Source organism: Mesocricetus auratus, unplaced genomic scaffold (assembly GCF_017639785.1).
Source record: "Mesocricetus auratus isolate SY011 unplaced genomic scaffold, BCM_Maur_2.0 Super-Scaffold_100691, whole genome shotgun sequence".
NCBI classification, from domain to species: domain Eukaryota; kingdom Metazoa; phylum Chordata; class Mammalia; order Rodentia; family Cricetidae; genus Mesocricetus; species Mesocricetus auratus.
In genome coordinates this window covers 48375693-48402653 of record NW_024429267.1, presented here as the reverse complement: position 1 = coordinate 48402653, position 26961 = coordinate 48375693, and the positions used below count along the sequence as shown (strand labels likewise).

At 47.8% G+C, this 26961-nt stretch overlaps 1 protein-coding gene across 1 annotated transcript; it reads right to left on the bottom strand.

The window, feature by feature from the left end:
* Ltf (lactotransferrin) lies at window positions 1–26961 on the bottom strand. The gene is made up of 17 exons (XM_040739819.1): window positions 26806–26961; window positions 24156–24316; window positions 23227–23335; window positions 22792–22974; window positions 22061–22208; window positions 21773–21828; window positions 19692–19870; window positions 19098–19272; window positions 18154–18308; window positions 16791–16881; window positions 15737–15784; window positions 14661–14816; window positions 11867–12008; window positions 7041–7108; window positions 3968–4152; window positions 1989–2178; window positions 1–204 (listed from the first exon to the last, which is right to left on the bottom strand). The coding sequence occupies exons 1-17, from the start codon at window positions 26906–26908 to the stop codon at window positions 170–172; spliced, it is 2184 nt and encodes a 727-aa protein (XP_040595753.1). The 5' UTR covers window positions 26909–26961; the 3' UTR covers window positions 1–169.

Below are 26961 nucleotides of genomic sequence, written 5' to 3'. Positions count from 1 at the left end.
TTTCATGTGACAAGAAAACCAACACTATTTCTCATTTTATTTCTACCTAAAGTGACAGCAGGGAGTTATAAGAACTGATGATCATCAAACCTCACTTTCTGCAAGGCTCCAAGAAGCTATGGATCTAGGCTGAGTTTCCTGGGAAGGCGCGGCCATTTGCTCGGTGTTTTCACTGGGTAAGGAAGGCGCAGGCTTCCAGCAGTGCTGTGAGACACAAAAAGTAGGGCATTCAGGAACAGATTGGTTTTTCAAATCTATAAATCAAAGAGTCAGGGCTTGGCTTATCCCTCCATGTGTTTTTTATGGCCTTTTCTAGCAACTGTGACTTCCTGGGAACACAGGACCTGAAGGGCACTTGACTCCTCCCCTAAGTGAATCAGTTCACATCTCTCAGGTTCGCAGGGTGCTTGTGGTCCTCTGACTCCTAAAGTGAAGGACAATCAATTTGCTTATCCTCCATCTGCGAGCACTGGCTGAGCATCTGGTGTGTGTGAGTCACCATGCCGTGAGCTGGGTAGAGCATGGGCGACAGTGCTATCTGTTCACTGGTTCATCCAATAGCCTTAGATCAAGTATGAACCACATCTGCAACACAGTAGCCTGAGAAGCCACGCAATACAGAGCTTGGCTCCTCACCTCGGTGCAGTTAGCCTGGGGAACCTGATACTTTTTTTTTGTAGGATGGGGTATCCTATGCATTGCTTGCTAACAAGCCAGCCTGAATTGCCTGGTACCAGCAGAACCTACTAAATTGTGGTCATCAAAAATGTTTCCAGGAATGACCAAATGTCTCCTTTGGAGACAGAATCCTCCTAAATTGAGAATGACTAACAAAGAGGTTCTTTACTCCTACCCCTGGATCTGCCATGCCTCTGCCTCTGTGCAGGGGACCAGATTTTGAGACATGGTTTCATGTACCTCAGGCTGGTTTCAATCTTCATATGTAGCCGAGGATGATTTTGAACATCTGATCCTCCTGCCGCTACCTCTCAAGTACTGGGATTGCAGGTGTGCACCACTGCACCTAATTTATACAGTGCTAGAAATTGAAGCCGGCTTTGTGCATGCTAGGCAAATACTCTACTAACTGCACTACATCTTCAGCCATTCTTCTAAAAAGTTTTCCATGATCAAATTACACATTTTCCTACACTTGAATTTATTATGTATGGGTGCATTGCCTGCATCCTGTATGTCTGAGTACCACATGTTTGCCTGGTACCCACAAAGACCAGAAGTGTTAGATCCCCTGGAACTGGAATTGCAGACATTGTGAGCTGCCGCATGGGCAGGTGCTTGGAAGTGAGCAGTCGATGCTCTTACCCCCTAAGCCATCTCTTTGGCTCTACATTTTAAGTTTTTAAGGAATCTGCATTTCAAACCTTGACCTTCTCCTGCTGTGAAATATTACTTTAACTATATAAAGGTGTGTTACATTTTTTATGCTGCATTTGTTTCATTATGTGAAGATGTGTTGCTATTTCACCTTGCCTGCCTAAGGCACCTGATTGGTCTAATAAAAAGATGAATGGCCAATTACTAGGCAGTAGAGGGATAGGTGGTGCTGATGAGCAGAGAATAAGTAGGAGGAGGAATCTAGGCGAGAGGGGGGGAGAGACAGAGAGAGACAGAGAGACAGACAGAGAGAGGGGGGAGGGAGGGAGGGAGGAAGGGAGGAGGGAGGTTGGGAGGGAGGGAGGAGGAGGAGGAGGAGGATGAGAAGGAGGAGGAAAACAGGGAGAAAGAGAGGGAGATGCCTGGGACCAGCCAGGCAGTCCCCAGTCAGCCAGACACAGAAGAAGCAGGAAAAGTAGGTCATACAGAATAAAATAAGTTATAAGAGCTAGCAAGCATAAGATAAGGCCAAGCATTCACAACTAATAAGAAGTCTCCATGTCATCATTTGGGAGCTGATTGGTGACCCAAAAGAAAGCCTGCTACATTCTCCCATGTGGGTTCTTCAGTAATTATATCTGGAATCCACTCACGGGAGCTTGAACACTGCTTCAGATTAGCGGTGGCTGTGACATACTCCTTTCCCAGGTACTTCTCATATGTTGTTTTGCCATGGAGCCTAGCCAGACACTCAGTGTTGTCATTGAACAGAAGATTTTTGGTTTCAGACCGGAACAGGCAAAACTCCCCGGGGCACCTCGATCCAGCATTTCCAAAATGCTTCTGTATCAAAAGAGCCAACAGTCTGTGAGTAGTCAAAAAAGAGATGAGCGTCAGGAAGGGAAAGTCAAGGGTTCTCATCCTGGGGAAAGAGCAGAGCCAAAAAGCAGCAGCGCTCCCTTTCCTGCGGGGCATGCCTCTGCCCTACCCGTGCTCCCGGGAGCACGCGCACTCCAGCCAGGGCCCAGGCTTCACACCAACTCTGTCCTTGCTTCCCACAACTCTCCGCCTACTAAATCTGTTATCGCGCCCTGTAGAGCATCTTGCTGGTGATTAGAAGGCGGATGAAGATTTTTTTTGAGACCACCCCTAAAAGCTGATCGTCTAGAACACTCTAGTATTCCAGCTGTCCAAAGGGGCGTTTTGAGGGGGACTCTGGTGCTTTAACTTGACCATTGCAGGGCATTCAGCCTCTCTCATCAACAGTTCCTTCTCCATACCCAGGACTGCTGGGCTCTAAAGGACACTCAGCCTCTCTCATCAACAGTTCCTTCTCCATACCCAGGACTGCTGGGCTCTAAAGGACACTCAGCCTCTCTCATCAACAGTTCCTTCTCCATACCCAGGACTGCTGGGCTCTAAAGGACACTCAGCCTCTCTCATCAACAGTTCCTTCTCCATACCCAGGACTGCTGGGCTCTAAAGGACACTCAGCCTCTCTCATCAACAGTTCCTTCTCCATACCCAGGACTGCTGGGCTCTAAAGGACACTCAGCCTCTCTCATCAACAGTTCCTTCTCCATACCCAGGACTGCTGGGCTCTAAAGGACACTCAGCCTCTCTCATCAACAGTTCCTTCTCCATACCCAGGACTGCTGGGCTCTAAAGGACACTCAGCCTCTCTCATCAACAGTTCCTTCTCCATACCCAGGACTGCTGGGCTCTAAAGGCACACCCAGGCCCAGCATGGGCACCTCAGAACACAGTCAGCCCTAAATCCAGGGATGTGGAGGTCTCTACAAGGGCCAAGGCCAGCACAGTGTCTGTCCATGGGAAGCAAGAGGGAAGTCCAGTTCAACAGGATTCAGTAGCCACTGTTGGCTCAAACTTGGAAACTCTGACATGGCATAGTTTATTTCAGGCATTTTTAAGCGCAGTACAACTTCCTGGTGATAACTAACTCAATCCAATGTTTACAATGAAGTTCAAGAGATGAGTACATGAAAACTCTCGTAAAGTATAAGTGACATCTTCCATAAAGATCAGCTTATAGATTAACTGAGGAAGTCGGCATGCGACGTTCCTGTCAAGAGTCTTAGGGAGGATATCACTATACATTGACTGAGATAAACAGAAGAGTCTGAGAGCCAGTGTGGCCTGGCCATGCAGATAGCACCGAAGTCACCAGGCTATTGACCACATCAGTTCCCAGCCTTCTTGGTGGAAAACACGCTATACATCTCTTCCCTGAAAATACAACCCTGCGTGTTTAATATTCCTGGTTTTCCTGCTGCCTGTCTGTGAGGACTCGTGTCTCCTGCACATGGAGTGCGCTCTGGGATCGCTGCTTTATGGACTTCGCCATAAACGCTGTCTGCTCGGCCCGCTCTCTAATATGAGGCATGAAAGGAAGCAGCAGGAAGGAAAGGTCAGAGCTGACGCTGGGCCATGACACAAGGTCAAGTTCGGGAGCAAAGAGTCTAGTTGATCCCCTAGAAAGACTCACAGCACCAAGTGAATGCTCTCCCCGTCAACCAAGCAAAGGGGCTAAAATGAAAGGCTTAAATGGATGAGGACCTCCTGACAGGAGCCCACACAGTGAAGAACTTCTGGGGGCCCTGGTGGTCCATACCTGTTGCTCAATCATCACCTCCTGAATGTACTCCGCCTTGTCCACCCGAGATACCACAGCGTGGTTTGGTGCTATGGCTAGGTGGCAGTTCTTCGCCTCAGTCACAGGCTTCCGGGTGTCATCAAGGCACAACAGCTCAAAGTCCTCCAGTCTTAGGTTCCTGGCCCACTCATTAGTGTTCTTTCCTGGTGAGAGAAAACTGCCATTAGCCATGGCTAACCTGCTTGGGCAAGCCATCCTTTCTGCATTGGTATGACTCTTTTGAAAAACACATATGCTACACTGTATCATTTATAGCTATATGTGATATGCAAGAGACAAAATGAAGCTTGATCCTGCCCAAGCTATGAAGGCTACAAATCTGCCAAGCATCAGTGCTTAGCCATATAAAAGATCTTATTCAATAGCAAAGGAAGTGAAGCTCTTACATGTGGTAGCATGGCTGACACTCAAAATCATGAAGCTATGTTGAAAGAAACCAGCTACAAAAGGCCACAAATGATGATTGCACTCATGGAGACAGGCAAAGCCATGGTGACAGGAAGTAGATATTGAAAAAACCAAGACAGTGACCTGCCAACAGGTGCAAAGGGTTCTTCACGTTGTTCAAATGAGTATTGTGGAGTTGGATTGTGTTAGAGGCTGTTACCACTCTGAGTGTGCCAGAGCCACTAAATTGTACATAGAAGACAATGGGTGGATGCTGTAATATTCCACTTGTAGCTCAATCAAGCTGTTAAATGACCTTTTTAAAGTATTTGTATCAGTATGTGTGTGTTGTTTGTGTATGTACACATATGTGTGGGTGTGCTTGCTTGTGGAGGTCATAGGTTGACATCTGGATATTTTCCTCAATTACTTCTTCACTCATTTTTTGAGACAGTCTTGCACTGAACTCAGAGCTCATTGATTCAGCTAGATTGGCTGGCTGGAAGGCCCAGAACCCACCTATCTCTACCCCCATCATTCCCAGAGCTGGGATTACAGGCACATGACACCTTATCTGTCTTCTTACACGGGTCCTGGGGTTCTGAACTCAGGTCCTAATGCTTGCATGACATGCACTTTACCTACTATGTATCTTCCCAGCTCCCTCCTTTTAAAAAGAACTCCATCTATCCATATATTTTCCAGTAAGTTCCAAAAAAGAAAACACGCTGAGTATCCTTTATTCCAAATGTTTGGTACTAGAAACACTTTTGCTTTGGAATTTGTTCAAATTTTAGAACATTTACATACACATGATGAAATATTGTGGAGGTGGCAATGCTAAAATAAAATATTCTGTTATGTTTCATATGCAAAGTACAGTGGTCACCTGAAGGTGACATTGCATAGTGTTTCCAGAGTGACTGCAATCAGACTGTGACTCATCACATGTGGTTAAGTGCAGGATTTCCCACATGTTAAATATGCAATGTTGAAAAAGTTTCCAATTCTAAAGTATTTCCAAGCTCAGACTTTCAAATAAAGACAATCTTTCCCTCTTATTTCAGTGAAACATGGAAAAGAGCGGCGAACTCCATTAATTTATCAAATGTGTTCAGTTAATCCCAACAAATATGGGTATTAAGTACCCGAGAACCTTCAAATTACATTTAACATCAGTCTGATCCCTGAATAGCACACAGGCTGCCATAAATTCCAGGTGTAGGTGTAGGTATGCCTGAGTGTGCAAGCACAGACTCGTCATTCAAGCTGTGCTTAACAATCCTTCCTTGGGAAACACTTCACTGTCATCCCAGAGTCCTCACCTCGGGAAACACCTCACTGTCCTCCTGGATTTCCTCTACTTAATGCTCATCATTTCTGACTCAGAGTTTTCCTAACACAAGCATGGCTACCCAGGAACAACAGACAGGGAGAGGGAAAGGAGGAAGGGGCTGGATTGACATCTTACTGAACAAGAGGGAGAGGGAGAGAGGGAGAGGGAGAAAAGGGAGAGGGAGAGAGGGAGAGAGGGAGAGGGAGAGAGGGAGAGGGAGAGAGGGAGAGAGGGAGAGAGGGAGAGGGAGAAGAGGGAGAGGAGGATAGAGAGGGAGAAGAGGGTGAGGGAGAGGGAGGGGAGGGGGAGGGGGAGGGGAGGGAGTCTGAGGAGACCTAAGGAGAGAAGTGTAACTTGAAAAGTAGCAAATGACTCGCAGGACTTGAACACCTAGCTTTGTTTTCCCAATACAGAGACTGGAAGAGGAGGTTTTTGTTCAAACAATGGCTGGTACACTATCTTTCATAACCTACACGTTCCTGTGGTTTTTTTCCTCACTGACTCTCAAGGAGTTTCTAGACCAAGCTGAAGGAAGGCCTCTAGCTACTTTTTTTGAAAAGGAAATTTTATTTACATACATTCAGTTGTTATTACTGCCTATACTTGTTGCATCTGGTACAGTTAGACAGTTTCTTCATAGGAGCTACCAACTATGGCTTGTGGTGTGTCTGAATATGTATATGTAAATATGTGTATGAATGTATGTATAAATGTGTATATGTGTGTCTGTGTGAATGTATATATAGGTGAGTATATATATTGTGTGTGTATGTGTATGTATGGGTGAATGTGTGTATGTGTGTATATACCTGTGTGAATGTGTGTATGTGTGTATATACCTGTGTGAATGTGTGTATGTGTGTATATACCTGTGTGAATGTGTGTATGTGTATGATGTGTGCATGTCTTTGTGAATGTGTATATATCTGTATATGTATATAGGCATGTTTGTGAATTGCTTCAAAGTCACCATGACACTACAGATGTCCCCATTCTGCCTACTACAGTAGAGTCTTTAGAATTTACCAATAGGAGTAGTTCATTACTATAATTCCCAGAACTCAATTTGCTAAGACAGAAAGACTTCCATGAGTTCAAGGCCCATGTGAAGGACATAGTAAATTCCAGGCTGAGTTAAAATGAGACCCTGACTCAAAAACAAACATAAATAAATAAATTGAAAGGATTTTGGAATTCTTCTGGTCTGAAAATAGTTATGCTATCTTCTCAAATACAAAGTCCAAAGATGAGGGTGTGTCAGGGTGCTACAGACTGCTTTGGAGGAGGAAGAGAAACGCCTTCACCTACCATCAGTGTTCTGCAGAACAGTGGAGTCCTTCAGAAACGCAACATCTCCCGCTTTCTCAGCCAGGCACCTACGATATTTCCCAAAACAAATACACCACAAGAGAGAAACCATTAGAATTTTCATAAATATTTGTGACAAGCATTCCAAAGGCTAAAACATGGAAGTAAACATGCAAAAGTTGAAACTATTTCCAGGAATTTAAGATGGCAGATTAGAAGCATCTGTGTATCTATCTGCTTCTAAAATCCCAATGAAGTGACACCAGTGAGACTTTTTATCCCATAAATTTATAAAAGAAAGAGAAAGCAAAAATGAAAACTTTGGAATCTGGAAAGACAATGGTCAAGTGGCACCGGCCTAACGGAAGGAAGGACTCTGCAACAGAAGGTGGGAGGGGCAAAGCTCGGGGAAGACTGATGCGCCCCGCAGGGCTCCGGGAAGATTCAGCCACTGGAAACACCAGGCATCACTGAAAGTGGCTGAGCAGGGTGCCTGGGTAGAGTGTAATACAGGTGTCTCACATCGCCTGCAGCAACCCTCTCCCCCCATCCATTTGGAAGGTTGAATCTTCACGATATTACCGCGTAGAGAAACAAATCAGAAGGTGAGCTGGGTAGAGCTCATTCCTATGACCCCAGCACTCTGGAAGCGGAGGCTGTGAGTTTGAAGCAAGCCTGCGCTGCAGAGTAAGACCTCTGTCTCCACGTCCCCCGTCACCACGCATAAGGAATAAACTGAAAAGTCTGTATTCTGGAAGATGAAGTCAGTCCCTGCGCACCACCCAGGCAGGTTATTAGGACTATCCTTCCCAAGAAGCAGACAGATTCTTTAGCAGGAGAATTTGATGAAGTCAAGAATATATCCATAGACTCTGACGTGAGGAGCTCACAATAAATGAAACAAACCAGGAGTCCTACAATGAGGTCCAGTACCACCAAGTCTGGAAAACTGATAGAGAACAAAAACTCACCCACCCACCTCACTCTCAAATGTGGGGAGACAGGCTGAAGCCATCAGCTATTTGAAGGAAGACCATAAAAGGCTATACCAAAAGAATTATACTCCCAAGATTCAGAGACAATATAAGGAAGAGGATTTTTTTCCACAAGCTACACTTACTTAATATCACTAAAAATGTAAAAGAAATGAAGCATCCATGAAGCAACTAAAGGAAGTTCCAAAAAAGAAATACCCATATACAAAGGAAGTAAAAAAAAAAAAGGGGGTCTAGAGGCAGATGGATCTCAGTGAGTTTAAGGCCAGCCTGGTCTACAAATCAAGTTCCAGGACAGCCAGGACTGTTACACAGAGAAACCCTGTCTCAAAAAATCAAAAAGGAGACGGGGTATGAGGGATGGCTAAGTGGTTAAGAACATTGACTGCTCTTCCAGAGGACTCAGGTTCTATTCCCAGCACCCACATGGAGGCTCACAACCATCTATAACTCCAGTTCCAGGGGATCTGACTTCCTCTTCTTGACTCTGAGGGCACCAGGCATGTAGGTAGTAGTAAGGAGACATACATGGAGATGAAACACTTATAAGATAAATGTATTTTTTAAAATAAATGTAAAAAGTCCTCGCCATAAAAATGCTTTAAAAATGATACAAGATTATTCAGCCAAGTAAATTCTGCAGAAACTGGAAGTGAAAAACCAGCTCATGAACAGTAGAAAAACCAGATGGAGATCCGCAGGAGTTCGTGGTTTAACACACAAGGCTTAAAGAGAAGTTAGCAAAAGGAGGCTAGAAACTGTCAGCAAAACAATTGTTTTCCCAGACAGAACAGTTTAATGAAATGTCCACCAACTGCCCAACCTCATACAATAGAGAGGATTCAATAGAGAAATGAAGTTCAGAGCCCTTGGGATGAAAACAGGGCAGAGGAGATGGCTCAGTGGGTGAAGAGCGCTTGCCTCAAAAACCTGATGATGTGAGTCCCATTCCTAGGCACCTCCGTGCCTGGCTAGGGACACACACTCTTATGCCACGTATTTAATATGAAAACGATGCTGGAGTAGTCATAGCAATGCAAGCATCCATAAGATGAATCCAGGAGTTAAGACAGGCAAAGTTTGTGGCTGATGTAGTAGAAGGACAGACAGGTGACAGTGTGAGAGGCTAGTTTTTATACCATAGCAGGAAGTTAGAAAAAAAAACTGGAAAGCTAGAGGTTAAGAACCAGTAGTATTTGTATGCTAGTTATGAATACAAGAATGAAACTTGTGCAGCCGCTATGGACCTTCCTTACAAACCCGAAACTAAAACCGTCATCTAGCCCAGCTATACCACACCTGGGTATACACACAAAGGACAGAGATTATCTGTGTGTCCATGTTTATAGCTTCTCTGTTCACCGCAGCCAAGAAATGGAAGCAGCCAAGATGTCCATTAACAGATGAGCACGTAAAAAAAAAAAAGCTATATATTCACGATGGACGTTTAAAGAAAAAGGAAATCATTATGCTTGTAGAAAATGACTGTCTGCTTTAATGTCTGTGCCACATGAATGCTTGATGCCTCTCAAGGCCAGAAGAAGGCTGTGAGCCACCATGTGGATGCTGAGAGTCAAGCCTAGGTCCTCTGCAAGAGCAGTCAGGACTCTCAGCTGCTGAGTCATCTCTCTCCAGCCCTGGATGGCAGAGATCGCAAAGAAGATGAGAAATAGAGAGAGTAAAGTAACGTGAATAATAGGGAAGCAAAAATGGCATGAGCTGGAGAAGAAAGAAGCAATCACACATAGTGCAGGGAACAAATGGGAACAAAATATAATGCCACGTGTATTTGAAGATGCCACGATGAAACCCAATATGTTGTCTGTTAGCCTAAATAAATTTTAAATAGATATAAGAGAAAACAAGTCTCCTGGCTCTAGCTTTTGAATTTTTTTATATATCCCAGGTCTGGATTCTAGATATAACTGGGAAGAAGACAAAACAGTGTCTTTTAGTATAAACAGGAACACAGATGTGCAGATATTTTCAGAGAAATAATATCATGGGGGGAGTCTGAGTAAAATGGGTCACTGGACTCCCTTGGGCTCTTATCAAACTTATCTACTTAATATTTCTAAGTGGATTTGAGCTGTAGATTTTCTATTTGTGAATCCTTAAGGACATTTTCGTACACTTAAAAAAATCAGTGGAAGATGGCTCAGGGGTTAAGAGCACTGACTGTTCTTCCAGAGGACCCAGGTTCAATTCCCACACCCACATGGCAGCCCACAACTGTCTGTAACACCAATGCACATAATTGATGGGGAAATCCTGTGTATATGTCAATAAAGCATTGTTGGCCAATAGGGAAGCAAGATAGGTGGGACTAGGAGTCCAGGAGGACTCTGGGTAGGAGAAACACAGGGAGTCAAGATGTCACCGCTATAGGGGTAAGAAGCCCGGAAACTTTTCTCCAGTAAGAGAAATACTTAGATTAACAATTATGGAGTAAATACTTAAGTCAGAACTAGCCAGTAAGAAACAAGCAAGGCCAACAGCTCATAATTAATACAGCATCTTGTGTGTTATTTGGGGACTACACCGAGGCAGAGCCCAGGCGACTGGTGGGGAAAAACCAAAGCGGTTGGAAAGGAAAAGGCTTCTCTCTATACATAATAAATAAATAAATCTTTTTTAAAAAATCAATGTTTACAAATCATCCAGATATAGCAAAATTGTCATTGTTTCATGGGAACAAAAATATCAAATTTATGTTTAAAGGCTCAAAGTCCAGTTTGACTATTATCATCTGAGGATCTGTGACACCATCTAGTGGTAAAGCACACTCTTGGCAAAGAAATAAGGGACGTGGGGAGGAGTCTTTACCATCACACCCTACACAGGGCCATGAGATCAGTACCCCAATAAATGTGATCCATGCAACACTTAAAACGGATGAAATCTGAAAGCTAATTCTTGATATTACTGTTGGAAAATAACACTGCAAGATGTCTTTCTCCTTGTCATTCTTTAAAACAAAAGACCTATTAAAATTTTTGGTTGTTCTTTTGCTATTTTTTTGTTTTGCTTTGCCTTTTGAGACAGGATTTTTTTCTATGTTAGTGAACCTGGCTCTCTTGGAACTCACTCCGTAGACCAGGCTGGCCTTGAACTCACAGAGACCCACTTGCCTCTGCCTCCCAAGTGCCGGGATTAAAGATGTGAGCCACCATTGCCCTGCTACCTTTTCTGTTTATGTGTATGCGTGTCTGTGTGTGAATATGCGCACGTGTGTGGGGTACCCGTGGACGCCAGAGAAGGGCACTGGATCCCTGGAGCAGTGAGCCACCTGGTAGGGGTCCTGGAACTGAACTCAGTTCCTCTGCAAGAGCAGCAAGCACTCAGCTGCTGAGCCACCTCTCCAGCCCCTTTAAGGTCAAAGACAAGGAGAAAGTGAACGCATAGGATGCAGTGACGAGGGGCTGGAGAGATGGCTCAGTGGTTAAGAGCACTGACTGTTCTTCCAGAAGTCCTGAGTTCAATTCCCAGCACTCACGTGGCAGCTCACAACTGTCTGTAACTCCAGTTCCAGGGGACCTGACACTCATGGCAAAATACCAATGTACATAAAATAAAAATAAATAAATAATCTGAATAATCTGTAATGATGACCCGAGTGAGGGGGAGGGTGGTGGTTACTAAAATCACCCCATGAAACACTGACACTCTCTACCTGTTGACTTTGCGAACACTGAGGCTCCACATGGGTAAGCCGAGCCCCTGCAGCCCTGCCATCTAACCTCCACTCCCTGGGCTGTCAGGTACTATAGGAGCCTCTTTCCCCTGCTGCCCACTTGACTCCGCCCCGCTCACCTTTAAGGCCACGCTCACCTTAAAGCCCCCGTGTAGCCGTGGTATCTCTCATTGCTGTTGGCGGCACACTTATTTTCACCTTTCTCATCACCAATACACAGAGCACACAGATTGGATTTGGGGTCAGCCCCAGGGGCACAGCTTTGACTGAAGAACTCGTCTGGACAGAAGGAAGAAGATGCTAGTTAGTGCTTCTGACCAGAGTCAGCATAAAGTCTTTACCCAGCGCGCAAGGCACAGCGCTGCTTCAGCTCATTATATAGACAGGGGAGGTAGGACACTCATCATCACGGAATGACATTCCACCGCCAACCGAAGACCCACTGGAAACCAGAAAAGCTTCGGACTGCAGGCATGGACAGGATATTCCTGGTGCTTCGGAGAGTCACACAGAGGGTCCTGTCGTCACAGCCCTGTAGTGGAAACTGCTCAACACCATGGCGGCCAGTGGCCCCTCTGCAGCAGAGCGCCCCCTGCTGGCCACCTGTTCCACAATCCAACTTCTTATTTTCATTTTAAAATCAGACATAGAAACCTTGCCTTCACCCTGGGCACCTGGCTGGGTACACGCCGGTGGCTGACACACCCCTGTGACTGACACACCCCTGTGACTGACACACCCCTGTGACTGGCACACCCCTGTGGCTGGGTACACCCCTGTGGCTGGCACACCCCTGTGACTGGCACACCCCTGTGGCTGGTACACCCCTGTGGTTGGGTACACCCCTGTGGTTGGGTACACCCCTGTGGCTGGCACACCCCTGTGGTTGGGTACACCCCTGTGGTTGGGTACACCCCTGTGACTGACACACCCCTGTGACTGGCACACCCCTGTGGCTGGGTACACCCCTGTGGCTGGCACACCCCTGTGGCTGGTACACCCCTGTGGTTGGGTACACCCCTGTGGTTGGGTACACCCCTGTGACTGACACACCCCTGTGGCTGACACACCCCTGTGACTGACACACCCTTGTGGCTGGCACACCCCCGTGGCTGGTACATCCCTGTGGCTGGGTACATCTATGATACTAGATATAATGACATGTTCAGGAGTGCTGGGTGCCAAATCTCTGGAAACACTCTTTTTTTTTTTTTTTTTTTGGAAACATTCCTAAAAGGCATGGGTTTTCTCTATATACACTAAAACATTTGGAAATGTCTGTTTTATTGTGGTTTTGCCTACATTAGAAAAACTCAAGCTAAGGGACTGGAGAGATAGAGCAGTGGTTAGGAACATGGGCTGCTCTTCCAGAGGACCCAGGTTCAATTCCCAGCACCCACATGGCATCTCACAGCTGCCTGTAACTCTAGTTTCATGGTACCCACACCCTCATGCAAGCAAAACACCAATGCACATAAAAAAGAAAACTCAAGCTATCTTACCAGACTTATGATTGCAAAAGACACATCTGATTATTAACAATTCAGCTAGCTGTTAACTCGTAAGATTGAACATATTTTAATTAAAAATGGTCATTTGTAATAATGTTCTTCATATACGACATTGTTCTAATCACTAAATGTACTATGGAGGCTTAATAAATGATAACCATGTTGTTGGGGGTGGCATGGACTGGGAAGAAGATTCAGTCCATAAAGTGTTTGCCATAAAAGCATGAGGACCTGAGTTCCATTGCCAGAACCAAAAAAAGTGTCTGTGTCAGCATGATTTCACGATTCCAGTCCTGGAGAGGTAGACAGGAGGCTCCCTGTGACACGCTAGCGTAATTGGTAGGTTCTGGGCCAGTGGGAGACCTTGTTCGTGAATATGACACCAAGGTTGTCCTCTGGCATTCATGCACACACACACACACACACACACACACACACACACACACACACGAAGGAGGGGGGCACACGCCATTGTCCCGTCTCTCCCTCTTTTTAATCACTCTGCACGTGCAAGGTGGAAATAGGTACTGGGCCAGCCACATCCGAGAGAATAATGGGATGCTTAAGGCCCAGACTCCCAAGATTATGCTATCACTGTACTAGCTCTTAACAACACTTCTGGACTTCTCTTATGTGAGAGAGAAATACACACCCATCTTGCTTAAGCCTCTGGCATTTGGAGAGTTTCTGTTCCTTTCAGCTTGACCTAACCTAAAAGTACCCAAGAAAAGAGGAAATAGAGGTGACACAAAGGCCCTGTCCCCTGAGCGAGGGTCTCTTCTGTCAAACTCCTGAAGCCTCTGCTGCAGGAAGAGCCACAGTATGTCACTCTCTGGAAGGCCGAGCTTCACACTTCATGGCAGCAACTGTTCTGTGACTGGGGGGGGGGCACTGATGATTGACAAGAAGAGTAACCACGTGCCCCAAACATGCCCCAACCAGAACCTAAGACCTGATCATAATACAACGAGGTCCATGCCCAAGAGATGGCATGCGTCCTGGCATCCAGGGCTCCATGAGGTGACCACAGGCATGGAATACCAAGCTCCAGAAATAGGCTGGGCTCTAAGAGGAATTTAGTGAGATACAAGGGACACCAAGAAGTAAAGTGTGTGCTTCTCTGGGCCCATAGCCATTCTTAGGACACAGAGAAGAGGAGCAGGCTGATGCTGAGATCTGGAACTCATAGGGGTGAGGTAGAATTGGCGGGGGGGGAGTTAAGAACTGTTCTGTAGGAAACAGTCTAGGCACCCAGGGCTCCATGAGGTGACCACAGGAGAACCTAATTATTCCAAAACAGATGAGCAAGCCACACCCAGGCAGCAAATCTCCTATCCCCTCCCTTCCCAGAGGCTCCACAGCCTCAAGTACTCACTCCCTCACCAGGATGGCCCTCTCAGGAGACGCTCCCCATCCTCACCAAATTTGCAGGATTTGGTCTGGTTGACGAGCAGGCCTACAGGGATGTTCCAGCCTGCGGTCCTGTCCACGGCAGTGTGGCAGGATTTCTTGCCTCTCACAGAGCTCCAGCTGAAGCCAGTATCTTGCTTTCTAACTGCCGCTACAGCAAAGTACCCTGTGCAACAGGTGACAGAGAGGCAATCTTAACCTCCAGGGTGCAATGGGTTCTAGTGGTATCTCTAATCCAGGCTGAAAAGCAACAGTTTAGATGCCGTGGATTTTTGGCCATTGTTAGGAAGACAGACAGGAAAGAAGGAAGGAAGGGAGGAAGGAAGGAAGGAAGGAAGCAAGGAAGGAAGGAAGGAAAGACTGGTCTGAGCTATAAAATAAAGCAGTATGAAAAATTGATCTTAAAAAGTAATTACAGAAAAAAGAGATTATAGAGGACTATTCCCCAACCAGCCCCACGATGTTGCTGAGCCATAAGCCTTTACCTGTGGGCACAGATACAGAACAGTGACAGTGGCCTTAACAATGCACGAATCACCACCTGCAACTGCAGCAGGCAAGAGCAGCGGTGACCACTAGGTCAGCTGCTGCATGAATGCTGGGACATGCACTCAGGGACCACCCAGAGCTGAGTGCAACCAACCCAGCATAGTGAGGAAGTTAGCATGATTGAGTCCTCCTCCTGTCAAAGTATCTGACCCCCCCCAGGACAAGTGCTTAGCAAGCTTCCACTCTGGCGAGCGGCTGGGGACAGCGCGCAGGGCCCTGGGCTCGGTGATGCCAGAAGTCCTGCTTCAAAGCCAGCATCGTCTGTAGTTCTGGGTGAGAGCTGTAGCTATGAGATCCAAGGCCCTGGGAAATTCTCCAGGCCACTATTTCCTCAAAAGCCTAGAATGGGGGAGTAACATTTCTGTTTCCACATAACCCTGCACTGAGTGACCACATGGAAGTTCCCCCACCAAGTTCAAAGGTTCGTACAAACATTAATTATAATTATTCCTCATGAATTATCTGTCAGTGATGGTTCCCAGACTCGGCCTCTTTCAGGGATTAGGTTAAGGTTCCCACTGCCTCTCCCTGACTCACCTTCTGCTGGCCTATCCACACAATCAGAGCCAGTGCTTTCGGAGGATTCTGGAAGAACAAAGACAAGCGGAACATCAGTGAATACCCAGAGTTACTGAGAAGCCACAAACTTTTAAATCCTCACAATACAAGATCAAATTCGAAGAGAATGACTCGGCTCTGCAATGCAGGAGAAATAAACATACATTTCCGTCATGGACAAACACATGGCTGACTATAGCGGTATTATTCATAGTAACCATCGAATGGAAATTACCCAAATGCCATCCACAAGGACAATGGTGAAGAATTGTGGTAGAGTCACACAGTAGAATATTATGGGACTATGAGACTGAATAATCAACAGCCACACATTTATGTGGGTGAATGCCACAAAAAATAATCCTAAGCAAGACATGCAATCCATTTTCTCTCAGTTTAAATGAGAGGCGAGGCGGCTGTGTGTTTGGAAATCAGGAGTCACTGCTCTTAGGAAGTGTGGTGGCAGTAAGGCACAAGGTGACCTCTGAGGCTTGCTGACTCCTGGGTGCTAGTACCTGGGTGCTATTTGTAAAGTGTTACTGAATTGTTTACTTGTATACTTCTCTCTCTCTCTCTCTCTCTCTCTCTCTCTCTCTCTCTCTCTCTCTCTCTCTCTCTGTGTGTGTGTGTGTGTATGTGTGTGTGTGTGTGCGTGTGTGTGTGTGTGTGTGTGCAGGTGCCCATGATATGTGTGGCGAATGTGTGGAGGTTAGAACACACTTTGTGGGAATCATTTCCTTCTACCATGCGGGTCCTGGGCATTGAACTCGGGTCCTCGGGTTTGGCAGCAAGCGCCTTTACCCACTGAGTCGTCTCACAGTCTCAAAAAGTGTTTTTGTTGTCATCAAGAAGTAAACTGCCCATGATTTGTCAGTTTGGGGGACGGGGCGGCAAAGTGAATTACAAAGCCCCTTTCACTTATCCTTCTGGTTGTCTCACCCGTCTCCCGGGGTCTAGGGAGTGGTGTCACACCTCCCCACGCCCACACCAACCTCATATGGAGCAACCCAGACGAGACATCAACTCTACTTACTCTGGTTCTCCGCCAGCACAGGCACTAAACCACACTTGCCTGCGGTGTAGATGTACCCTCCATCCAAGCTCATGGCATCAGCATCTCCTTTCTGTAGAGACAGAGTAGGTCATGCACGCTATGGAAAGCCATCTTCCGTCCTGCTGTCTTCACAGCCCTGAGGGACGGCCTCAAGCCACACACTGTCTAAACCAAACGCCCCAAGGATATAGCACAGGCACTCTCAGTGCTCCTCCAGTCCCATGTCTTGGTGATGACACCCACACACTTGAAACACTGTCTGACTTCCTGTACTCAAGCACTCCTGTGTGACTCCTTTCTGAACCAGCCTCATTCATTGAAAGCACGGCGAGAATAACTGCTCTCAGCTAACTTCTGCTTATTAGCACAACACAAAGTGGTGCCCAGAAGTTAGTTGGCTAATCAAATTGACTGGCGACTAGAATGTACAAGCCACAACCCAGTACAGAAACACGGATCAAGGTTGCAAAGCTCCTTTGTCCAGTCGCCATTTTTTTTTTACAACTACATTAAAAATGATCAGAGGGGGCTGGAGATTTGCTCTGCAGTTAAAGGTCCTGCTGCTCTTCCTGAGGACCTGAGTGCAGTTCCAGCAGCAACGTGGCAGCTCACAATTGTCTATAACTCTAGTTCCAGGGACCCTACGCCCTCTTCTGGCCTCCAAGGGCACTACATGAACGTGGTTCCCATACATACACGCTTGCACTCACACATACACATAAAATAAACACTGAAAAATGTTTCCTGCTGGACAGTGGTTGGTGCCCGCCTTTAATCGCAGCACTAGGGAGGCAGAGGCAGGTGGATCTCTGTAAATTTTCCAAGACTAAGTATTGATGTGGGGAAATATCCATAATATACTGTGTATTTTAAAAATGGATCAAAGTATATAATCCATACAATCCAGAATTGCTCTAGGCTACACATACAGAGGAACCTGGAATGGGGAATTTCAAAACTCTTATTGGAGATATCTCTGTATGAAGCTACATACAGGTCGTTTGTGTGTGTGTGTGTGTGTGAGAGAGAGAGAGAGAGAGAGAGAGAGAGAGAGAGAGAGAGAGAGAGAGAGGGAGGGAGGGAGGGAGAGAGAGAGATGCAAAGCTACTCCTATTTTCTAAATTACCCCAATAGCCCTAAACTAATGAAAAGGGTAGAAATTCCACAACGGATTGCGTTTCAAACCTTGAAGGAGCTCCTTCATGCCGCCCATGTACATGTGTGAGGCCAAGACCAGCCTCTGTGGGCGTTCCTCTTGGGTGACCGGCCTCACTGTGAGCAGATGGCCATGGCCTGTGCCCCAGAAGCCCACTGCCCACACGCAGGCGACCCGGCTCCTTACCATGATTGAGGTGATGCAGTCGTCCGTGGTGGGGAATGAGGTGCAGGTCACCCTGCCGTTGCTCACTCTGCTCCACTGGTCACACTTGCGCTTCTCCTCGCTGCCCACTGCACACCACGTGACCCGGGCACGTGCAGCTGCCACATCCTGCTCACCTGTGGGGAGAGACAACGGTGAGCAACACTTAGGCACCGCCTCATTGCCGCCCCCGTCCTTCCTGGGTTTCAGGCTCCTGCCCGGATCTTCTGAGATAGAAGAATCTGTGTGGGACCCATTCACTCTTCCCTTCCCCACATCACCGCTCCCAAAGCCTCTCCAGGCCTTAATGGAGGGTCCTACATTTCTCACTCCTGCTCTTCTGGTGGGCTTCCCATCATCCATCAGGCCGTAGTGTAGCCATGTTCTGTGTGCTCATTTTCCTAGCCCTCAGAATAAAAGCTCCATGACTTGGAAACTAGTGCATACCCCAAGAGCTGGCTTTGGGGACTTGGTCCTGATCACCCATAAGGCCACAGTCACCGTCACGTACCACAGCCTAGCCTCCTGGTTCACTCAGACTCCATCTCTAAGTCCCCAGTAGTAGGATAAACATGGCCAAATTCACTCAGTCCATGTAATCTCCTCAGGCAAGTTCAAATCCCAGAACACAAGGGACGCCCCACCTGGCCTCTGGAGTAATCCCCCCAGATGCTGGCTTTCTTGGCTCATGTCTCTGTTTCTCACTCAATAAGGGGTCTTGGGACCCTGACATACACAGAAGAATATGGAAACATTAACCCAGTGTCTGTGACAGTTTTTGGAGACAACACCCTTGACTTGATTGACAGAAGACATGTGGATGTGTGTCAGTCGCACCAGTGGAGGAGAGACAGCCGCAGAGCAGAGCTCACCCAGTTTCCTGCCTGCCTGGGGTGCCCTTGGGTCTCTGCCTGGGGTTCACTTACTTTTCCTCAGGTTCTGGATGGATGTGATATAGTTGAAGGTCAGGTAGAGGCCAACATCTACCTTCGGGGGAACCCTTGAAAACCCGATGGTAGAGTCCTTGAACAGCAGGTCTTTCTGCCCCTCAGGAGAGGCGAAGAGCTGGAATTCTGATGCTTTGTTCTTTCCAAACTTCTCCTGTTGGAGGAAAAGTACAATTACGGTCATTAGCAGTAGGCAGAAAGGAACTGGGCAACAGCTACCCGGGGCTTGAGGATAATCCTAATGGAGCAGGAGGCATAGCTGGCATCGCTTCTCACAGCGCCTCTTCCCATTGCAGAGACACAAGCTCACCTATAGCTTACTCCCTGGAAAACTGGTTTATCCCAAGGTCCTCAAAGACCTGACAGTATCATCTCGTCCCCTGCCCCTGCTACTGCTCGAGCCCAGGAGAGCCTGCCAGAGGCTGACACTGGAGGAGGTTCCAGTGTTTCTGTTGTCCAGAGGAGAGTCGGTGCATGGTCCCTAGGATAAAGAGCTCTCTGTGCTGCAGAAGTTAGGGAACGTAAGCAGGCCTGGGGGCTGGGGTGGGTTACCTGGGGCCTGGGGTGGGTTACCTGTGCCTGGCTGAGAAGCTCCCAGATAGCATCTTCCTTGCCCTTCACACTTCGGGCCACCACAGCATGAGAGGGGACTTGGGCCAGGTGGCACTCCTTGAACTCCTCCACTGGCCTCCAGGTGTTGTCTGGGCAGAGCAGCTTGTACTGGTCCCTTTCGGCTTTATCGGGCAGCTCCTCTGGGAGGAAGGGAGGGGTGGAAAGGTGAGCCAACGCTTCGCCGTGACCACGAGCTGTGGTTCCCCTTCTCCCCCACGGAGTTCTGGTCACAGAGCTGACAAAACTGAATCAAAAAGACAGGCTTGCTTCCGGATGCTCAGAAAGGTAAAAAGACGTCTCCAGAAAGTCCCCAGGCATGCTAAGCTCAGCCCTGAGTCCTGAAGCAGCTGCTTCCATGATTCAAGGAGGCAGACTGAGTTCCATCAAGGTCCCCACAGCCTCTGACAAAAAGGACATTACAGGGGGCCCGATAAGTCAGATGTCATGGTACTCTCTCTCTCTCTCTCTCTCTCTCTCTCTCTCTCTCTCTCTCTCTCTCTCTCTCTCTCTCTCTCTCTCTGTCTCTCTCACACACACAAATGCTGTCCTGTTTCAAGTAAAAAGGGAAAAATGACAGGTGCTTGGGATATAGCTCAATGGGAGGGCGGGAAAGAAAGAGGGGGAGAAAAAGGGAGAGAGAGAGACTTATGAAGCCGACGGCACAGTAATAAAACTAAAAGAGAGATCAGAAGGCGAAATATTACAGGGTCAACCGATGACACCCAGTGATCTTTAGCAATGACGAAACATAAACTAGTGCAGAATTGGGTGCTACAGCAACTAATTTATACTGAATAAAGGTAATCCGACTCAAAGCTGTACATGATCCACAGTAAAAAAAAAAAAGTACAGCTCATCAAATGATATTTTTAAAGCTATATAAGCCTGGCATTATGGCACATGCCTGTAATGCCAGCACTTGGCTCAGGAGTTCAAGGCTATCTTCAGCTATGTTTGGAATGCAAGGCCAGCAGGCTGTGCTATGTATGTTCAGCCTCATTTTAAAAAGAGGAAAAAAAAATCAAAAGGAGAGAAGCCACATTATTGTCATAGACTACTCAACTTAATATTATTATAAGTAAGTTAATTTTTTTCACGGATCAATTTAAATTTCATGCAATCCCAGTTAAAGTTCAACAAAAGAATTCCCAGCACTGTGCCCTCTGAGTGCTGGAATTGAAGGCGTGCACCACTGTGCTAGGCTTCTCTGGGGATTCTGGGATTTCGGGGGTAGGGCTGTCCCTGAGGGTCCTAGGACTACGATGACCTGTCTGGGGTCATCCTGGTCAGCCTGTCCACACCTAGCAATCATGTCCATAATGGATATCCTGGGACAGCACAGTAAGAAGAAAGACACATGACCGCGTGTGGCAGACAGGAGGACAATGCCCCAGGCTGTCCATCATTAGAGTGGTAGAGAGGTAAAATATGGCGGACGTGTTCCACGGACCATTCCTCTACTGTCAGAACCACTGAGTTGCCTGTATATTAAAACCATGGATCACTCTCCGGCCCTCAATGCTGAGTGGAAAACTTTGGGGGCAGCGTAGCTTCTAGCGTTCAGTGAAACGTGTATGGACTTAGAACCCAGAGACACAAGCCGGTGGAGCTCATCCTGTAAAGCCATGTACATCTTGGAGAAGACACGGCAAGCTCTTTGGTGGGAGTGTCTGAGGGGAAGGAGAATGGGGGGAGGAGAGAGAGGCTTCAAGGGCATGAGGTGGGGCAGGAGAGCCGGCTGCTCTTCCAGAGGACCTGGGTTTGATTCCCAGGACCCACACAGTGGCTCACAACCCACTCCGGTTCCAAGGGATCTGACACCCTCTTCTGGCTTCCTAAGGCACCAGACATTCACCTGGCGAACAGACAGACATTCGGGCAAAACAACCACGCACATAAAATAGAAATTAATTTGTGGAGTATATTATAAAAGAAGCTTGAAATAAGAGCTGGACCCTGTGGCTGGGAACTGAGGGCTCCGGTGACCTGCACATCAGAATTGAGAATGGAGGCGGCACCCATAGCTTCTCCCTTGTCCTTACCTAATATTGTGCTTCCCCTGGTAAAAGCCACATCCCCAACGTTGTCTCTCAGACACCTGTGAAGCGAGATGACGGCAGTTAAAGACTTTGGATCGCTAGCCCTGGGGCTGGGAGAATGAGTCAGCCGGAGGTCACGCTCTCCTAGGACTCAGGTTCTGCTCAGCAGTGGAAGAACCCGCACCCAGCAGGCTGTGCGCTAATGGGGCTGGGGGCGGGGAATGGCACCCTGCCCTGGGGCTGTGTGGCCATGGACCCACTGCTGGGGTGAGGAGACAGGGTATCACTCACTTGAAGGCGCCTGCGTAACCAGAGTAGGGTTCCTCCCGAGAAGAGGCACATTTGTTTGCTCCTGTGCCTGCACACAAGCTACACAGGTTGGGAAAGCGATTCTTGTCGGCACCAGGAACACAACTCATCGAGAAGAACTTGGACACCGCTGCCAAACACAGAAAAGTGAGCCACAGACTACGAGCCAGTCACAGCCACGGCAGCCCTGTCTCCCAGCAGTGGCCCTCACAGGCAGATTCCCTACTGTGTGACATTTCATGTTCTGCCTGCAATCCCAGCATTCCTGGCTCATGCCTCCCACCCCAACAATCAGGAGATGGAAACGGGAAGTGATGGGGGTTAGACAGGATCTCAGACCCTTTTGCACTCAGGGACAAGACAGGTAAGAAGCAACTAAAGGCTTTTCCTCTGCCTCTGTGCTCTTCCAGGTTTTCACGTTGATATCTGACGCCTGGATTTTATTGTCTGAGATTATTTAGACTAACACTTCAATTCCTCTTCCTCCTTCCTGCAGGACAGGACAGAACTCAGACATGCGTCTTTGTCCAGAGAATACTCACTGGCATCTCCCAAAGCTATAGGTGTGGTGACCCCTGTTTCTAGTTGCTCAGCAAAACCTCTGTTCAACCTTGGACCCATCCCATATGCACACCCATCCCAAAGTGGCCTGTGTCTACAATGAGAACGGAAACTCCCGCCTGAGACCACCCAGGTCCCCCAGGCCTTTTTACCTTCCTCAAGGGATGCAGGTGGCCCGTCCCAATTCAGGAATGGACGAAGTATCCCTATGGGGACATTCCACCCAGCACTCCTGCCAAGGCCCGTGTGGCAGGACCTCAGACCTTGTAGTTGGTTCAAATGAAAGTTACTGCTTTTCTTCACAACCGCTACAGCGTAATAGTGAGTCCGGGGTTCTGTAATGGAATAGAGGGAAGGGACAGGGCTAAGCCCGGTTGAGAGAGAACAAACCACTCCACCGGAGCCCCCTAAGGAAGGGGACACATGTATCAGGAGGATCTGTCTTCATCAAGAGTCCAGAGACCCAGTTCCCCAATGTGTGATGCTGACTGGGTCAGCCTCTTAGTGCTCATCCATTCTGACTCCACAGAGCCTGGTCCACAGCCACAACACAGACACCAGTTTCAGAGTTCCTAGGAAGAACTCACTTTCTTGGGTTCCATAGACTTCAGCTGCCATAGGTCGCAGTTTGTAGGGGGGCATCCCTGCATCGAACATCGTACCACCATCGAGAGTCATAGCGTCAGCTTTATTTGTCTGAAAGAAAATAGACCAGACACCGGGCGGTAGAGGCACGTGCCTGTAATTCCAGCAGTCCAGAGGAAGAGGCAGGGCAGCCCTCTGTGAGTTCAAGGCTAGCCTGGGCTACAAAGCAAGTTACAGGACAGCCAGGGCTACACAGAGAAACCCTGTCTCAAAGAAAAGGAAAGTGGGCCGGACATGCTTCAAGAGAAAAGAAACCAAACTCTGCCAGTGGTATTTTGGGGCTCCAGAACGAGTTAGCTTTGCTTCCGTCCGCACATCCTACCTAGAAGATGATGGTACGGGTCCGAGGTCATTTGCTGTGAGGAGTAAGCGCCCCAGGGCTTTCACTCCTGGAGTTGTGTGTGCCCTCTGTGTATACCTGTCCATTTCCGTCCCCCTTGGTCACACTGTCGCAGTCATCTGTATTTAAAGTTGTTTGTTCCACATGCTTCATCCCGAGTTTGGCTTCATGTGTGTTGTTAGTCTTGGGGATGCATGCGGTGTGTGAGAGAGAGTACACGGAAATGTGGCTTCCGTTGTCTTCCTCAGGTTTATTTATCAAGGGTTTGGAGACAACGCATGTTCATCAATATGACTGCTGCCACTTTGTTCTTACAAACAATGTGAAATTATCCCAGTGACCCCATAGGAGGTCTCTCAATGTTAGTCTGTCTTTCTTTCAATAGCAAGAGACACCTGTCCCTGTGAGTGAGGACTGCTTCCAAATGACAGATGCCCAGGACATAAAGCAGAGGGGACAGAGATGAGAGTTTCTGGTTGGACTCCATTGCTCTCCTTGCTCTCCTGTATTCGGGTTGGGGTATTGACTTACCACAATGGCCTGGATGCACCGACTGGTGGAGGATCTCTTGACACAACTGAGAGGCTGGCCACTCACGCCTTTCATCGCCTTCTGCCACCTGGAACATTTTTGTGCCTCGAAGCTTGACACGGCACACCATCTAACGGTTGCTCTCCTAGCCAGACAGAGTCCTGGAGGAAAGAGAAAGGAGTTAGGAGTCCAGCAGCGTCTGTGGAGAAGGCCTCCTCGCCACCTGATGGAGCTCGCCACCCGTGGCCACTGCCCTCCTTCCCGCCCTGTTGCATGGTCACGTTCAACCACTCTACTCTAGTTAAGCTAGGCCTGCGGAACCACAGGGGACCCTGTCCTGGCCAGAGGGCTGAAATGCAGTAAGTTAGCAGTGACAGAGCCCCTAGCTTATTTTCTTTCTTATGGCTAACATGTTTCCTGCCCTCCAAAAGATGGTCCACTCCAAAAATCATTTTATTGACTTGTACTTGCTCATGTTTTACTTATGTGCAAACTGAATCTTAATGTTGCAAATATGGGAAGCTCCATACATTGCTGAGACTGGGAAATGATGTAGCCACTTTGGGAAACAGGTTGACAGTTGCACATAGAAATAAGAACACAGATTTCTGCCATGCCGTGGTGGTGCATGCCTTTAATTCCAGCACTAGGGAGACAGGGGGAGGCAGATCTCTATGATTTCCAGGCCAGTCTGGTCTATAAAGAGAGTTCCAGGACAGGCAGAGAGCTGTTAACAGAGAAACCCTGTCTTGAAAAACCAAAATAAACAATCAAAAACAAGTCACATATTTACATAAAGATTTAGCATTAATACTCATAGTAGCATTATTTAGAATACCAAAAAGCAAATTAACAAAAATAAATGTGTGACTACCTAAATTCCAACACTAGTGAATGGCTGAACAAAATGTACATTTGTTCAATGGAACATTATTCAGCTATAAAATGGAAAGAAGTACATATATACTATAACATGAGTATTTATTCTAGGTGAGGGAAGCCACATACTAGACAAAATATTAGATGACTCGCTAATGTGAAAGGTCAGAACGGCTCTTTGTTTTCTTTTTTCCTTTTTCTTTTTTCTTTTTTTTTTTCTTTCTTTTTGAGACACGGTCTCTCTCTATGTAGCCTTGGCTGTCCTGGAACTATGTAGACCAGCTGGCCTTGAACACACAGAGATCTGCCTCTGCCTCCTAAGTGCTAGAATCAAAGGTGTGCACCACCATGCTTGACCAGAAAAGGTAAATTTACAGAAAGCGAATTAGTAGTTCTATTGTGTGAGTTCTGGGATTATAACTTGGGTCTTCAGTCTCCGTGGCAAGCACCCAGGGAGTAGCCTCATCCACCCTTCAGTGTTGCTTCTGTCAACACCACACAGCCAAGCGTTTTATAGCTTTGTCAAGTGACATACATGACTTCCCAGCCAAGTAGTGTTGGCTCTGGAATTTGAACCTAGGCAGTTGGACACCAGCGCCGCTGACCACTGGGCTAGTCTGCCTGTTTAAGATTCCTGGGTTAGATACAGAGCACAGCTGCAGCAGGGCTAACTAAGAGAGGGCGTAGGGTCAGACCATGGCAGGGGGAGTTCCCCAGTGCTGGTGCAGGGAAGCCTTCTCTGGAGGCAGTGACGCCGGGACTCACAGGAGAGGACGGAGATGGGAGGGTTGCTTGCGGAAGGGGTAGAGTAGATTGACAACGACTGACTAAGTGGAGAAGGCGTGGCCAGAGACTCTATAGGGGAAAGGATGGTCTGTGTGCAATAAGGGCACAGCACTGGAGTTAGGGAGAGGGGCAGGAACAGGGAGTTGGGGCAGCTAGGGTAGGGGTGAACGATGGACCTGAAAAGAGCCAACAAAGAAGGAACTGCGTCTCCAGTCGGGAGTGGCACAAGGAAGGCAAGAAGCCAGTGGAGGAGGGGGGGGGCTCCATCCCCAGCCGGGAGGTGTAGCCAGGGTGAATAAAAGGCTCAGTGACCAAAAGACTATGCCATCCCTAGTTTTCCACCCCACAAACGTGACACGCTCCTTCCCAGCCCTCTGCAGGCCTGTACTGCAGTTGAAGATGGGCTCAGCATTCCCTGAAGGAGGTGGGCATTCCCTCGGTAGCCAGGTATGTCCTGATGGGGTTGGGTACCACCACTACAGCTGACAAGTACTCCCTGAAGCAGGCCTGGGTCTCATGCCATATCATTTTTAAAATGAAGAAATCGAGGGTCAGGATGGCAATGCTGTGCCACAGTGGCACAGTCCTTGCAGAAGCTAGTATCTAGACTCAGGTCCCCTGTGTGTCTTAAGCAAACAGTTCACCCTCTCTGAGCCTTACATTCCTCCCTAAGCAGAACAGTACATTTGGTGCTGGAAGTTCTGGAAAGACAGGACACAAGGGGACAGCATCTCCAGAGGTTCTCTGGGAAGGTCTGAGTAGCTCTAAGCATAACCCTGTCCTGAGTCAGTGAGGTAGGCTCCTGTCCCCACTCCAGACAGGGGCAGCCAGGACTGTGCCCGTAGCCTGACCACCTTCCTGAATACAGGCATGAGGACTCGTGTGTCCAAACCGTTAGGTAAGAGTTTGAGGTGCCTGCAGGCAGAGGCAGGGATAGGGAAGCCCACCTTCCCAGATGATGACATCCCCTGGCACCTGTACTCACCAAGGGCCTCAAGAAACAGCAAGGCAAGGATGAGCAGCCTCATGCCTGTGGTCTTGGGGGACCTAGAGAACAAGCCTGGCTTCTGTACCCCTCCTGGGGACATTTATCTATGCTGGGTGACCTCACAGGACTGGCCCCGCCCTGTTGCCCAATAAG

Excerpts from the sequence above, each read along its gene's own strand:
- Ltf (XM_040739819.1), bottom strand. The coding sequence starts at position 26,908 with ATGTCCCCAGGAGGGGTACAGAAGCCAGGCTTGTTCTCTAGGTCCCCC. Across the intron at positions 21,829-22,060 it reads GGTTACGCAGGCGCCTTCAA|GTGTCTGAGAGACAACGTTG; the intron begins GTGAGTGATACC and ends CTCGCTTCACAG. Across the intron at positions 7,109-11,866 it reads GGCTACACGGGGGCTTTAAG|GTGCCTGGCTGAGAAAGCGG; the intron begins GTGAGCGTGGCC and ends GAAATATCGTAG.